This window comes from Arachis duranensis, chromosome 10 (assembly GCF_000817695.3).
Source record: "Arachis duranensis cultivar V14167 chromosome 10, aradu.V14167.gnm2.J7QH, whole genome shotgun sequence".
Classification (NCBI taxonomy): Eukaryota; Viridiplantae; Streptophyta; class Magnoliopsida; order Fabales; family Fabaceae; genus Arachis; species Arachis duranensis.
Genome location: NC_029781.3, coordinates 67,580,107 through 67,592,256, shown reverse-complemented (window position 1 = coordinate 67,592,256; position 12,150 = coordinate 67,580,107). Strand labels below are relative to the sequence as shown.

At 45.8% G+C, this 12,150-nt stretch overlaps 1 protein-coding gene across 1 annotated transcript; it reads right to left on the bottom strand.

Annotated features, from left to right (window-relative positions):
- Window positions 1-7,266: 7,266 nt before the first annotated feature.
- On the bottom strand, window positions 7,267-10,818 carry LOC107470092 (uncharacterized). The gene is made up of 3 exons (XM_016089464.1): window positions 7,943-10,818; window positions 7,612-7,901; window positions 7,267-7,520 (listed from the first exon to the last, which is right to left on the bottom strand). The coding sequence occupies exons 1-3, from the start codon at window positions 10,816-10,818 to the stop codon at window positions 7,267-7,269; spliced, it is 3,420 nt and encodes a 1,139-aa protein (XP_015944950.1).
- Between the last annotated feature and the right edge of the window lie 1,332 nt (window positions 10,819-12,150).

Here is a 12,150-nt window from a genome sequence, read left to right as displayed (position 1 = left end):
TAATGAACTTCTCACTAAATTAATTTGTATTTATTATTATTAGAAAGTATAAGAGAGAGTAGTAGACAAAAGTTTTATGTGTATTCAAGTTGTGTAGAATGATACAATATAGAAGGATATTTGTAAGTGCTAAGAGAATCGAAATAATAAAGACGTAGTATTCTATAATAAATATTCAGATATGTTAAATAATGCAAATTGATCCTAATTATACTCTAATATCCTCCTCCCTCAAACTCAAGTGGTAACTTGAAATCATGGTTCTGAAAATCGGACCGGACCGGCCGGTTCAACCGAAATAACCGGAAACCGGTCACTTAGCCGGTCCGGGTAACACAAAAAACCGTCTGTAAAAAAACCGGTAAAAAAACCGGTCGAACCGGCGGTTAACCGGTGAACCAGAAGAACCGTCCGATTTTTTAACGGTTTTTGGTTTAAAAACTAAAATGCTAAACGATGTCGTTTTGGCTATTAAAAAAAAGGAAAACGCGTAAAAAAGGAACGCAGCGTCGAAGCCCTAATCAGTTCCCTTCCCATCTCCAGATTCCAGAAATTACCACCATTCACCCAAGCTCGAGAAATCACCATCGCCACCAATCACCATCGCCACCCACAGCCATCAGTGAAGCCCACCGCGTGTTGAATTGGTGAATTCACCATACCCTAATCCCTAATCTGGTAATCCAAGAAAGAAGCAAGAACTAAGAAGCTAAAAGGGCCAGTCACCATCGCGGGCAAGTCACCGTCGCGGGTCACTCAACGTCGCGGGCACCCACCGTCGCAGGCACTCTCCATCGCGGGTCAGTCACCGTCGCGGGCCACTCACCGTCGCTGCTCACTCACGTCGCGGGTCACTCACGTCGCGGGTAAGTTCTGGGTTTCTTCTTTCTGGCATTGTTTTCAACTTTTCATTTTTGGTTCTGGCTTTGTGTTCCTCACTTCCTTAGACTTCAGTTCTTCTGTTCTTCTTGTTTTTTTAATTTTTTTAATTTTTTAATTTTGTTTTTTATATGATTAATCAAATGTGAATAAATTTGTTGTAGCTTGAATTTGAATACTTGAATACTTGAATTCTGCTCTGTTCAATAATGAATACTTGAATAATTTTGTTTTTCATTTTTTGATTTCTTCGATTATGCTCTGTTGAATACTTTAATGCCATATGATGAAATATATTGGTCTGGATTCTGGGTTTTTCAACTCTGCAATGTTAAAAAATTTGAATCTGTTCAATTCTGGTTCTTCAATTCTGGGTTTTTCAATCTCCATTAGTTCAATTCTCCAATGTTCAATTCTGCTCTGTTGAATACTTGAATGCCATATGAATTCTATGAACTATGAACTATGAGTTGATATATTGGTCTGGATTCTGGGTTTTTCAATTCTACAATGTTCAATTTTTTTATTTCTTCAATTCTGCTATCTTGAATACTTGAATGCCATATGAATTCTATGAAATATGATTATGTATTGAATTTTTTTAATTTCACTCTATATTTAATTAAACCGGTTCAACCACGGTTGAACCATTGAACCATTGAACCAGTTACTTGACCGGTTCGATGACCGGTCCGGTTTTCACAACTTTGCTTGAAATAACTAAATAAAAAATACATAAACTGATAGAATGGGTGCAGATGGAACTGCCTGAAGAAAGCACAGACAAAACTGTCGAAAGGAAGCACAGACGGAACTGTCGAAAGGGAGCGCAGACGAACAGAACTGCCGGAAGAAAGCGCAAAAAGAACTGCCACAAGGAATCGCAGACAAGACTGCCGGAAGGAAGCACAGACGAAAATGCCGGAAGAGACGCAGACAAAACTGCCGGAAGAGAACGTAGACGGAATTGCCAGAAGAGAACACAGATGAACGCAAGAGTGGCCAATTGCCGAAAACTGTTGAAAAAATGGCGAACTGCCGAAAAACTGCTGAAAAGTGATAAAGTGCAAAGAGATGACAAACTATTAGAAGGTGACGAAAGGCATATGGTTTCTCTACGAGAATAACTGAATAAGTAGTGGATGAGCTAATCGGTGGGGTCAAAAAAGCATCAAAGCATTGACCAAATAGAAAGAAAAAATGGCATAGAAAAAAAGTATGAAAAGTACGGTGATTTCACGAGAAGAAAATCAACTTATCCTCTTCAACGAGGATACCATGGCTCTGATACCATGTTAGAAAAGGGAAAAAAAGTAATAGGAAAAAGATTTGTGAGTATTCAAGTTGTGTAGAATGATATAATATAGAAGGGTATTTATAGATGATAAGAGAATCGAAATAACAAAGATGTAATATCCTATAATAAATATTTAGATATGTTGAATAATACTAATTGATCTAATGGATCCTAATTTTACTCTAACAATTATATTCAATTAATTGATATACATATATTAAATTGTGTGATACTTAAATATCTAATCAAATCAATTAATTGATATAATTAATCCACGTAATGAATTGTATTTAATGAATTAAAAGAAATAAATCAAGAAACACTCAGAAGCATGCTACGTTAGCTTTTTATTAAGTGCAAAACCCCGATTTTTATACAATAGAATCATAGTTGTAAAAACCGAACCAGACCGGCCGGTTCGACTGAAAAATCGGTGAACCGGACCTTAAGCCGGTTCGGTTTACCTTTTAGACCGTTCAAGGAAGAAAACCGGTGTAAACCGGTAAGAACCAAAGTAGAACATCCACTGCATGCATGCATAGTTGTAAAAATCGAACCGGACCGGCCGGTTCGATTTACCTTTTGGACCGTTTAAGGAAGAAAACTGGTATAAACCGGTAAGAACCGATCAAAACCGGTACAAACCGGTCTAACCGAACCGGTTTGTTGTGAAAATTGTCAAAATGCTAAAGCAAAGGTTCGAACCTAGAACCTTGGGAATGCAGCCTCTTTCCTTTGCCACTAAGCTACCATGTTCCTTTCTCTTATGTATGTCAAATAATAATTATATAGTATACATTCAATTATATAATATTATAAATAACTAATTTAATTTAATTTTTTATTTTTTATTTTTTGTATTAATTATATTTTAATTATGTGCCATTATTAATATAAATATAAAGTTTACTAAAAATTTATTAATTTGCTTGATCTATTTAAGTGCTAGTATTGTGATTAAAATTATTTGTTTTGATGCTAGTGTTAAAATCTACTGATATTATAGTTAGATGACAAGCTTTATGAATGAATTGTTACTCTTATTGTGTCAAATTAAGGTACTATTGTAGTAGTACTGATAAATTCTAGGTTTTTCTATTAGTTATTTTTAGAATTTGAGACTTGATTTTTAATAAAATGTTAATGTAGATATGTATTTCAAATTTTAATTTTAAGTTTTTGATTATTTTATATTTTTTATTTATATGAGACCGATTTTATCGGTTCAACCAGTGATTTATCGGTTGAACCAATAAATCAGTAAACGAGTAAGTTGACCGGTTTGATCACCGGTTCGATTTTTACAACTATGGTTTGAACTCCTCTTTTCACTGAGAGATGTCATTCACAGCCACCAGGCTATCATTCTTCTTGTTATCATAGATGCAAATTATAATATATATAGATATCTTTCATCAAATAGTTTACTTCTACTTAATTTATTTTAATTTTAGTTATAAACTCATTCATTTTTAAATTAATTATATTTTTATTTAACAATAATTGTAAACTCACTTATTTTTTTATAATTATATAATATCTATTAATATTATTTTTAATAAATACTTGTAGTATATAATAGTATAATAGATATAAACTAATTAATAAATTATTAAAATTTAAAAATAATAGTTATTTTAATATTAAAATAAAATAAAAATATTTATGATAGAATAAAATTAATAAAACACTTATTGTTTCTGTTCCATATTATTTTAGAATAGCTAGATATTCTTAAAATGTTAGTGAAAATATTTATTTTAAATTTTTATTATTTTTTATTTTTATTTACATACGACTGAGTCAATTGGTTCAACCAGTGACTCACTGGTTGAACTAGTAATTTGTTCAGTTGTCGTTACCGGACAACTCGGGTGGATGTTTGAGGAGGTGAGAACGCCTCAATCGTGATCGTGCTGGGTTTGGATCTGCCGGGAAGTAGAACTCTCGATGTGGGAGGAAAGAGGGGGTGCCACCTGCAAAGACACTCCGACGCTCTAGTCAGCTAGTGTGCAGGCGGGGAAATGGTTAGGTGGAAAAGTGTGACATACCTCGAGGGAAGGGCAAGTCCTTCCCTATTTATACCGTGTCAGAGGTGGGGCCTGGGGGGACAGGGTCCATTTAAGCAGTCCCCACAGACGGCGCCAATATTCAGTTGTCGGTTACCGGACAACTCGGGTGGATGTTTGAGGAGGTGAGAATGCCTCAATCGTGATCGTGCTGGGTTCGGATCCGCCGGGTAGTCGAACTCTCGATGTGGGAGGAAAGAGGGGGTGCCACCTGCAAAGACACTCCGACGCTCTAGTCAGCTAGTGTGCAGGCGGGGAAATGGTTAGGTGGAAAAGTGTGACATACCTCGAGGGAAGGGCAAGTCCTTCCCTATTTATACCGTGTCAGAGGTGGGCCCTGGGGGGACAGGCCCATCTTCCCCGAAGCTTCCTCGACTGTGTTGATGGAATGGTGAGGACGCGTGTCCTGGCACCGTGGCGAGTGTTGAGGACTCGATTGCTCGGGTCGGGTTCTTGACGGGTCGGGCCGACCCGTGATTGCTCTGGGCCGGACCGTAACAGTGCCCCCACGCGCCGACAATCAGCCGTATAGGCTGTTGGCTGCGAGTTCCTTCCATCCTTGTTGTCGCTAGGTCGGTTGTTCGTGTGGGGGACACGCTACCCGCATGCGTGCCCGTTCGCGATTCGGGGCATTCATTTGTCGCCTCGTTTCTCGCGCGGGACATTAAATGCTTATAAAGGATTGAAAAACCCCGTGTGTAAAGACTATTTTGCCCCCGGGCCTTTCGCGCTTCCTCTAAAGCAGTTTTAAACAGTTTCGCATTTTTCTCTTCCCTACTTGCTTCTTCTGATCATATTGCTCTTCCTTCTTCTTGCATTCCCCATCGTCCAGGAGTTCTTTCCATCGCTCCAGCGTGTTTCGTTCCTGCCCGAATTTTCCTGATAATCCAGGTAACCACCATTTTCTTTCTGCCTCAACGGTTCTTTGCATGTTCATTATAGGCATTTTTTGTGCTCGTTTTTGCTTATTGTGCATAGACGCACTTTCTTTTCATCGACTATGGTGTGCCATGGGGGGTTATTGTTATTGTTCTGGTCTTGGTTTTGTTTGGTCCCCCTTTTAGCTATGGCGTGTGGGTTTTTGGGTTTTTCCTGGCTTCCGACCTCAAGGACTAACCGCGCGGTGCCCCCACTGTAGGTATGCCTCGTGTCGTTAGCCAGGCTTCTAGTTCCGCCGTGGGTTACGACCCATATGCTTGGGTTGTTTCCGACCTCAGGCACTCCCCCAATCAGATGGGTGAGGAGGAGCTCACGGAATTTCGTCAGGCTGAGTACCTTTGTGGGGGTACCGACGAGGAGGCTAATTACAATGTTTATGTCCCTGCCCCTCACGAGCGGCTGTATGAGATTAATTTTAACACCCCCCGGGTTGCCGATTGGATCTGGTTTTACAAAGCCATGTTCACCCAGGTTGGGGTTCGCATCTTTTTTTCCCCCTTTCAGATGAGCCTCCTTAATCGGATCTCGGTGGCGCCATCTCATTTGCATCCGAACAGTTGGGCTTCCATCCGCTGCTTCGAGATGGTATGCGAGTACTTAGAGCTGCCGGTGTCCGTCGACGTTTACCTCTACTTCTTTAATCTAACGAACCCTTCGAAGGAGGGGAAACATAAGAAAGGGTTCATGTCCTTCCGGTCTGCCCAAGGCCGGAGGATTTTCGGCTTGTTCGAGGACTCCTACCATGGGTTCAAGGACAAGTATTTTAAGGTCCGTCCAGTTAAGGGTCGTCACCCTTTTTGGTTGACCTTAGAAAAGGAGCGCCTCATCCCAACATATTGGAGCTTCGGCGCGGGGTCTAATCCTTTTATCAAGGTTACCTATAAAGGGATGTCGGCTGTGGATCGGCAGATAGCCGACATACTGTGGGCAGTTCTTGGGAGAAATAATGTGAATCCTCATTGTTCATTTTCCATTTTTTGTTTGTAGTGGGACTTTCTGCCGAAGTAACTGGCATGGATAACTTCTTCCAAACCTTCCTTCAGGAGGATGATGGTGGGGAGACTGGAGGACAATCAGCAACGGTTTCTGCTGGCGGAGCGGCCCAGACGGCACCCCCTCCTCCCGACATTGTCATGACCACGAATGTCGCCACTCTGATGTCTGCATCCCCAATTCCTCCAGAAGTACCTATTCCTGGGCACTCGTCTTCTTCACGTCGGGAGGAGGAGGAAGAGCTGTCTGTTATTCCTACTCCCAAGAGACAGAGGTCGCAGTCTAGTCCCGAGGGGGTCCTGACTGTCATGGAAAGGAACTTTGATGCCGGGGCATTCATAGATGCCCAGTTGCTTCCGGGCACAGAGGAACATTTTCATGGTACTGACCTTTCGGGGCAGGCTCGGTGGATGTACCGACCCTCCTTCGCGGCGCGGTCATAGCCCGAAAGGCTGAGTTTGAGCTTTCGGGTATGGCCTCGCTTCGTCAGAAGCTTGAGTCTGCAGTCGCTGCCAATAATAAGTACAAGATCCAAGTTGAAACGCTTCAAGGGCGGTTGGTCGAGGCGGAGAATAAACTCAAGGCCACCGAGAAAAAGACTGCTTCGGCAGAGGAGAAGTTAAAAACTGCCGACGCATTTGTATCTCGTCTGACGGAGCAAGAGATGACCTTGAAGAGTCAGCTGAGTGCCGCGCAAGGTCGGGTGTCCGTTTTGGAGAAAGAACGGGATGAAGCGGTTGCGACCGCTAAGGCTGCTCGGGACGAGGCTGAGATGTTCAAGCAGAAGCATAAGGAGGTTAAGGAGTAGGGCAAGAATGCGATCTTCATGACTGAAGATGCCCTCAAACGCGTATCCCCGTTTGCATAGTGGTCGCTCAAAAAGTTAAATTCAATAAGAAAACATAGGCAAATATGGCATGTGGCAATTGAACAGGTCTAATCACTGTAACAAGGACATTGAGGTGCTATTACAAAGTAAGTGGCTTAGGAATAAAACCTTCTTAAGTTATCTGCATTCCATGTCCTCGGGACCTCCTTACCGTTGAGTCTTTCTAGCTTGTATGCGCCCTTACCGATCACCTTTTTGACTCAGTATGGTCCTTCCCAGTTTGCTGTTAGTTTGCCTTCTCCAGGGGTAGTCGGGCCGACGTCATTACGCCTCAAGACGAGGTCGTTTTCTTCGAACTTTCTTTTGAGTGCTTTGGCGTTGTAGCGCAAGGCCATTCTTTGCTTTAGCGCTGTTTCAGCCAGGTGGGCCATTTCCCTAGCTTCATCTATCAGGTCCTTCTCAACAGCTTCCTCTACTCCCTTCAAGAGTAGTCGTGGGCTCGGCTCCCCGATTTCTACGGGTATCACCGCGTCTAACCCATACGTTAGTCAAAAGGAGGTCTTTTTAGTGGAGGATTGCTTGGTTATGCGGTAGGACCAGAGAACCGAGGCGAGCTCGTCGGCCCAAGTGCCCTTCTTGTTGTCCAGCCGCTTCTTGAGTCCTAGCAGGATGATCTTGTTTGCGGACTCGACCTGTCCGTTTGTTTGTGGATGTTCCACCGAGGAGAACCTCTGTTTTATGCCCAGGCCAGTGAGGAATTCTGTGAATTTTTTGTCGGTGAACTGTGTCCCGTTGTCCGAGATAACGGTTTCCGGGATACCGAATCACGTTATGACCTGCCTCCACATGAATTTCCTGCAATTGGACGAGGATATGCTTGCCAGTGGCTCGGCCTCTATCCATTTTGTGTAGTAGTCAATAGCGACTATAAGGTACTTGACTTGCCCGGGGCCGACGGGGAAAGGTCCCAAGAGGTCGACTCCCCACTGTGAGAATGGCCGGGAGGACGTTAGCAAGCTGAGCTCAGAGGCTGGTGCTCGGTGGAAGTTGGCGTTTTCTTGGCACTTGACGCACTTCCTAACAAATTCCTTGGAGTCAGCCATCATCGTTGGCCAATAGTATCCGGCTCGGATTAGTTTTCTTGCTAGGGCTTTGCCTCCTATGTGGTGGCCGCAGCACCCTTCATGGATTTCCCTGAGGACGTAATCCGTCTGGTCGGAGTGCAAACATTTCAGCAGGGGATGGTTGAATCCTTTCCTGAACAACTGACCCTGGATGATGGCATATCTGGCTGCTTCCCTTCTCAGCTTCTTAGCATCCTTTTCGTTGCCAGGAAGTTTGCCGTCTTCTAAGAAGTCGGTGATGGGGTCCAACCACGAGGGGTTTAGCTTCGAGAGGTGTAGGGTGATTGCCGATTCCTTCATCATTCCTTGGATTAAAGATCGGTTGCCTTCTCCTAGTTTGGTGCTAGCTAATTTCGACAAGAGGTCTGCTCGTGTATTCCTTTCTCTCGGAACATGGTGGATCGTGACTTCTTCAAACTTTCGGCTCAAATCCTTGACTTTTTCCAAGTATTTTTGTAACAGCGAGTCCTTGGCTTGGTAGCTCCCGTTCACTTGGGAGGTGATGACTTGTGAATCGCTGCATATCTCCAACCTTGTTGCCCCGACTTCTGCCGCTAGGGTTAGCCCTCCTATAAGGGCTTCATATTCCGCTTGGTTGTTTGAAATGGGGAATTCGAACTTAATCGACTGTTCGTACACGACCCTGACCGGGCTCTCTAGGATGATCCCGGCGCCCCCGAACGTTTGGTTAGAGGCCCCGTCCACATGGAGCCTCCACCGTGTGCCCGTTTCTTCGGTTGGTTCTCCCGTCACCTCTACCAGGAAGTTCACAATCGCTTGCGCCTTGGTTGCTTGTCGGGGCTCGTACCGTATGTCGTATTGGGAGAGTTCAATGGACCACGTCATCATCCTTCCGGCCAAATCCGGTTTCTGGAGTACTTGCCGGATTCCTTGGTCCGTCCTTACGACTATCTGGTGACTTTGGAAGTACTGTTTTAGCCTCCTCGAAGTGGTCAAGAGTGCCAGAGCTAGTTTTTCTAGCTTGCCATACCTTAGTTCTGCCCCTTGTAGAGCCCTGCTCACGAAATAGATCGGTTGAGCTCTTCCTTCCTCTCGTACTAGAACCACGGCCAGGGCTTCCCCTGTTATGGCGAGGTACAAGTATAGTGGCTCCCCGTTCTTTGGTTTTCCGAGAACAGGGGGTGCGGCCCGGATTTCTTTGAAGTGTTTAAAGGCTTCCTCACATGCGGGCGTCCATTCGAACGCTATTCCTTTCTTCATGAGGTTAAAGAAGGGCAGGGCCTTTGTTGCCGATGCTCCGGGAAATCGGGATAACGAGGTCAGCCGTCCTGCCAACCTCTGGACGTCCTTGATACAACCTGGGCTCTTCATCTGGAGTATCGCTTGGCATTTCTCTGGGTTGGCTTCTACCCCCCTCTGGGTTATAATGAATCCAAGGAATTTTCCAGCTTCCATGGCGAAGGCACACTTCATGGGATTGAGCCTCATGCCGTATCGTCGGAGAGATCCAAACACACTTCTCAAGTCATTCAGAAGGTCCTCGGGTTGCGCAGCTTTCGCGAGTATGTCATCTACATAAACCTCCACCGTCTTGCCTATGAGGTCGCCAAATATTTTGCTCATCAGCCTTTGGTATGTTGCTCCTGCATTTTTTAGGCCGAATGGCATTACCCTGTAGCAGAAGGTTCCTCCTGGCGTTATAAATGCTGTTTTAGCTTCGTCGGGCCGGTGCATCGGTATCTGGTTGTAGCCAGAGTAGGCATCCATGAAGCTCAGATACCGGTAACCCGCTGCCGCGTCGACGAGTGCATCTATGTTTGGAAGGGGGAAGCAGTCTTTAGGGCATGCCCTGTTGAGGTCAGAGTAGTCCACGCACATTCTCCATTTACCATTGTGCTTCTTTACTAGCACTACGTTCGAGAGCCAGGTCGAATAGTCTAGTTCCCGTATGAAGCCGGCCTCAAGGAGGCTGGCCGTCTGCTTGGCAACCTCCTCCGCCCTTTCGCACGACATCTTTCTCCTCCTCTGAGCCACCGGATGGGCTTCTGCTTTGACGGCCAGGTGATGTGACATGACTTCGGGGTCTATGCCCGGCATGTCGGCCGGAGTCCAGGCGAACAAGTCGGCATTGGCCTTGATCATTTCTACCAGGGGTTCCTTTAGTTCTTGCGGAAGATTTCTATTGACAAAGGTGAACTTGTCTTCCGTGTCACCGATCCTACACTTCTCCAAGTCCCCCTCTGGTTCTGGTCTGGGTTTGTCGTCCACCCTGGCATCCAAGTTGGCAAGGAACACCCCGGATGCTTCTTTGGATTTCTTTCTTAGGGAGAGGCTGGCGTTGTCGCAAGCGACCGCCGTCTCCAGGTCTTCCCTTATGGACCCTACAGATCCGTCGTCAGCTACAAACTTCATGATTAGTAGCTTTGTGTTGATTATTGCCTCAATATCGTTAATCATCTTTCTCCCCAAAATGATGTTGTAGGCCGTCGAATCTCGGAGAACCACGAATTCCGCCTTTGCCAATCTTCGACCTTGGACCTGTCCCACGGAGATCGGCAGGGATATTATTCCATCTGGCTTGATGAAGTGGTCGCCCAATCCGATGACCCCGTGCTGATGAGTCAATAGGTCGGCATCCTTTAATCCCAGGGCGTCGAGGGAGATCCCCATCCCCTGAAAGCCAAGAGAGAGATTCCCATCGAAACCACCTACGACGCGCCTCCGCATCCCGAACGGAAGCGGAGAGTACTCATGAAGAATCACCCATTCCGAGAAGACGAAATGACACAATCATCTACTCCCGGAGCAAAGAAACGCGCCGCTTGGGACGAGGTCGCGAAGACGGGGAAGAGAGGTCCGAGAGGACACGACAACCCGTGATAATGGGCGCCACCCCGTTCCACCGATCCATCCTCGAAGTCCGGTTGCCGAAGCACTTCGACAAACCAACGGACATGAGGTACGATGGAACTCAAGACCCTCTGGAACATCTAACGGCCTTGGAAGCCAGGATGAATCTGGAAGGAGTAGGGGACGAGGTGAGATGCCGAGCCTTCCCGGTGACTCTGGCAGGACCCGCGATCAGATGGTTTAACGGCCTCCCGCAGGAGTCCATCCATGGGTTTTCAGACATCAGCCGTGCTTTCCTAGCCCAATTCACAACACGAATAGCAGAGACAAAGCACCCAATCAACCTTCTGGGGATAACCCAGAGACAAGGAGAGCCGACCAAAAAATACCTGGACCGATTTAACGATGAATGCCTGGAAATTGACGGCCTAACCGACTCTGTGGCCAGCCTCTGTCTGACGAACGGCCTCCTCAACGAAGACTTCCGAAAACATCTAACCACGAAATCGGTTTTGACGATGCACGAAATCCAACCGGTGGCTAAGGAATATATAAATGACGAGGAAGTCAGTCAGGTCGTAGCCGCCAACAAACGGCACTACGACTACAATCAACCAAGGCAACAGGGTAGCAGGGAGAGGCAGAAAGAACAAGCCAAAGAGGGAGGGTCGGGCAAAGCACCCAGACCATTTCCCCGAATCGGGAAGTTCACAAACTACACCCCGCTCACCCTCCCCATCGTGAAAGTTTACCAACAAATAGCCGAGAGAGGGATCTTGTCGAAGCCTCGACCACTCAAGGACCGTACGGGGGGAAACAAGAGCCTCTACTGTGACTACCACAAGGGCTATGGCCACCAAACACAAGACTGTTTTGACCTGAGGGATGCATTAGAACAAGCCATCAGGGACGGTAAACTTTCAGAATTCTCCCATCTTATAAGGGAGCCGAGGAGGCGGCTTCGGGATCAGGACGAAGAAGGGAAGACCCGGTCGACAAAGCGACGACAAGAGCCAGAAGAAAAAGACCACGGTCTCACCGTGATAAACGTAGTGACCGCCAAAAACGCGGCACCAAGGTCAAGATCGGCACACAAGAAAGACGCCAAGATCCTGGCGGCCTCCCTCGTGCCAATGCGAAGCTCCAAGAAGCCCCCGTCTATCTCATTCGGCCCGGAAGATCAATGGTTCGACGAAGCCCCCGAAAGCC

Bases quoted from the DNA above. Each gene is read 5' to 3' on its own strand.
- LOC107470092 (XM_016089464.1), bottom strand. From the start codon at position 10,818: ATGCGGAGGCGCGTCGTAGGTGGTTTCGATGGGAATCTCTCTCTTGGC. The intron at 7,902-7,942 runs GTACCTTATAGT...CAAAATGGATAG, and splicing joins GTCGGCCCCGGGCAAGTCAA to AGGCCGAGCCACTGGCAAGC. The intron at 7,521-7,611 runs GTTCTCTGGTCC...TGATACCCGTAG, and splicing joins GGGCCGACGAGCTCGCCTCG to AAATCGGGGAGCCGAGCCCA.